This window comes from Myotis brandtii, unplaced genomic scaffold (genome assembly GCF_000412655.1).
Source record: "Myotis brandtii unplaced genomic scaffold, ASM41265v1 scaffold2300, whole genome shotgun sequence".
Taxonomy (NCBI): Eukaryota; Metazoa; Chordata; class Mammalia; order Chiroptera; family Vespertilionidae; genus Myotis; species Myotis brandtii.
The window spans coordinates 37,440-40,193 of record NW_005358651.1 but is presented as its reverse complement, the minus strand read 5'-3'; the positions used below and the strand labels follow the sequence as shown (position 1 = coordinate 40,193).

At 61.5% G+C, this 2,754-nt stretch overlaps 1 protein-coding gene across 1 annotated transcript in view; it reads left to right on the top strand.

Annotated features, from left to right (window-relative positions):
- Nucleotides 1–2,049, top strand: part of NADSYN1 (NAD synthetase 1) — a 22,933-nt gene extending 20,884 nt beyond the window's left edge. The window contains 1 exon segment of the mRNA XM_014539914.1: nt 1,770–2,049. Within this exon segment, the coding sequence (XP_014395400.1) occupies nt 1,770–1,820 (51 nt within the window). The 3' untranslated portion in view covers nt 1,821–2,049.
- The last annotated feature ends 705 nt before the right edge of the window (nt 2,050–2,754 follow it).

Sequence of the window (2,754 nt, the reverse complement as noted above, 5' to 3'; positions counted from 1 at the left end):
CTCTGGGTGGGACGGCACCTGCCTCCCTCGTTGCTGCAAAGGGCCAGGGGGCTGGCGTCAGCGTTCGGCACGCACTGCTCCGGGCTGGGCTGTAGTTCCTGGCACCGCGATCCCCAGAATGAGTGGCTGGCCCTCGCGGGATGGACATGGTGCCGGTCACTGTCCGTGCTGGACGACTGGCCTTACCGCTTCCAGACCACCCTGTCCGTCCTTTTCCTAATTAATAATAGAACCAAGGGAGGGTTAATAACATCCACTTAAAAAGCAGGCACAGGGCCCTGGCCAGTGTGGCTCAGTGGATAGAGCATTGGCCTGTGGACCACAAGGTCCTGGGTTCGATTCCGGTCAAGGGCACGTACCTCAGTTGCAGGCTCCTCCCCTGCCTGGGCCCTGGTCAGAGTGTGTGCAGGAGGCAAGCAATGGATGTGTTTCTCTCACATCGATGTTTCTCTGTCTTTCCCTCTCTCGCCCCCGCTCTCTAATCAATGAAAGAATATCCTCAGATGAGGATTAACCAAAAAAAAAAAAAGCAGGCACAAGGCTCTGGCTGGGTTGCTCAGTGGTTGGAGCTTCAGCCCATGGACTGGGTTCGATTCCAGTCAAGGGCACAGACCTCGGTTGCAGCTCGATCCCTGGCCTGGTCTGGGCACGGGTGTGAGGCAACCAGTTTGTGTCACATCAGTGCGTCCCTGTCTCTACCCCCTTCCTCTCTCTGAAAATCAATGGACGACAATACCCTCGGGTGAGGGTCAACAACCACAGAAAGCAGGGGAGGCCCTGGCCGGGCGGCTCATCCCGTGCACAAAGGTCGCGGGTTCGATGCCCGGTCAGGGCACACGCCCAGGTTGCAGATTTGATCCCTGGTTGGGCGCGTATGGGAGGCAACTGGTCGATGTTTCTCTCTCACATCGACGTCTCCCTCCCTCCCTTCCTCCTCCTCCCTCTCTCTCTCCCTAAAATAAAAATATAAAAAACATCCTCGGGTGAGGATTATTGAAAAGGAGGTATAGGCCCCCCTTCCCTTTTCCGCGATAGACAGACCGCAGCTAGACCCTCCCTCCCATCCCCCCCAGTGCATGTGGTAAGCCGGGGGCAGGGGAAAGACGGCTGGCAGGGAGCACAGGGTACGTTGGACGTGAGACGCTGTGGCGAGTGCACCGCTGAGCTAGAGAATGGGGCTGGGGGAGCCCCCTTCCTGCCTGGTGATGGGGCATCTCTGCGGGGTAAACTGAGGCTGGAGCTGGCCCACACTGCGCTCCATGCGTGGCTCTCAGGAGGGCGTTCCCCCAGGGGACAGCCGGCAGCGGCTGGAGATGCTCTGGTTACCCTGCCCAGGGGCGGCCCGGGGGCTGAGCCCGGGATGCTGCTACAGGTCCCATATGCCCAGGACACGCCTCCCCCCCCCACCCCACACACGGAGTTAGTGCGAGGCGGGGCTTGGTCCCCCCCTGATGCGCCCAGCAGTGGTTCACCAGATCAGGAATGGAATGGGGTTCGAGGCAGTGCACCCAGAAGACGGCAGACGTAGACCCCTGAGGAGCCACGCCAGGGAAGCCGGAGTCAGCGGCAGCCTCCCCCTTGGGCAGTGACCACGGATGTGGGGCGTTGTGCCCGCGTCTGTCCGGCCGCATAGAGATCCTGGCGGACGCCGTGCAACACCCCGATTTCTCAGTCCGCGGCTGCGGCCCCCTCTGCCGTGAATCCTGTATGTCCAAGCGTGATCGTCCACGTGGGCCCAGGACACGGTTCTCACGGGCTCCTCCTTCCAGGTGCTGCAGCTGGAGAGGAGGGAGCGGCAGGGCCTGGACGGTGTGGAGTGACCCCGGCCTGGCCCCACGTGGAGGGCCCCTCGCCGCCAGGATCCCACGTGGGACGGCCGCCTCGCTGGTGACCTTGGCCGGTGACCTTGAGCAGGAGCCCAGCCTCTCCCTGCCCCGGGCAGGGAGAGCATCGAGTCCTGTTTCATGTTTCAGGGAGAGGCTGAAACATGATCAGTTAGTTCCTTAAGAAAAGGCTGAAATAAAGAGAAGGCGATTTCTAACCCTTGAAGCGAGCGCTTTCCCGGCCTCTCTGTCTGTGAGCTCCTGCGTGTCCTGAGGCCCGCGTGGACCAGGATGGGAGGGAGGAGGCCGGCAGGGTCCCGGACGGTGCTCCCCGCTGCTCACCCTCCTGCGCCCTCGCTCCTGACTCGGCACCGTCCCCGTTCTAAAGGGGCTCCGCTCCCTCACGTGTTCCTTGGCTGTCGTCATGTCCATCTGAGCACCTGAACCTGCCGGGGACACATGCCCGTCCTCCGGGCCCGCGGGACGGCTGACAGGCGTGGTGCTCAGGCCGCCGCACCTTCACTCCCCCCCGCCCCCCTCCTGCCTGAAATAAAACGCTGCCCAGCCTGCCAGCCATGACGCAGACACCGGCGCTGGGGAAAGGCAGGTGGTAAGGACACAGCGAAAACCCCGCTGTAATTACCCCGGATGAGGCAGAACTGCTAAAGGTGGGCGCCGCGCTCAGCACGGCCAGGGGTGAGCCTTTAGCGGTGAAGGATTGAAGACAGACAAGAGATGAAGTTGGGACCAGGTGGGACGCTGTCCTCTCAGATGGAGAGACAGCACCACGGCCTGCAAGCCGAGTCTGTATTTTAAAGCAGATCCCACGAGGCAAAGTAAGGGCGTGGCCAAGATGTTTAGAACGGTCTCGTGGGTTTCAAATCCACTCAGTCACATGCACCTGATCGAGCTTTGTTTTGGCAGCACTCGC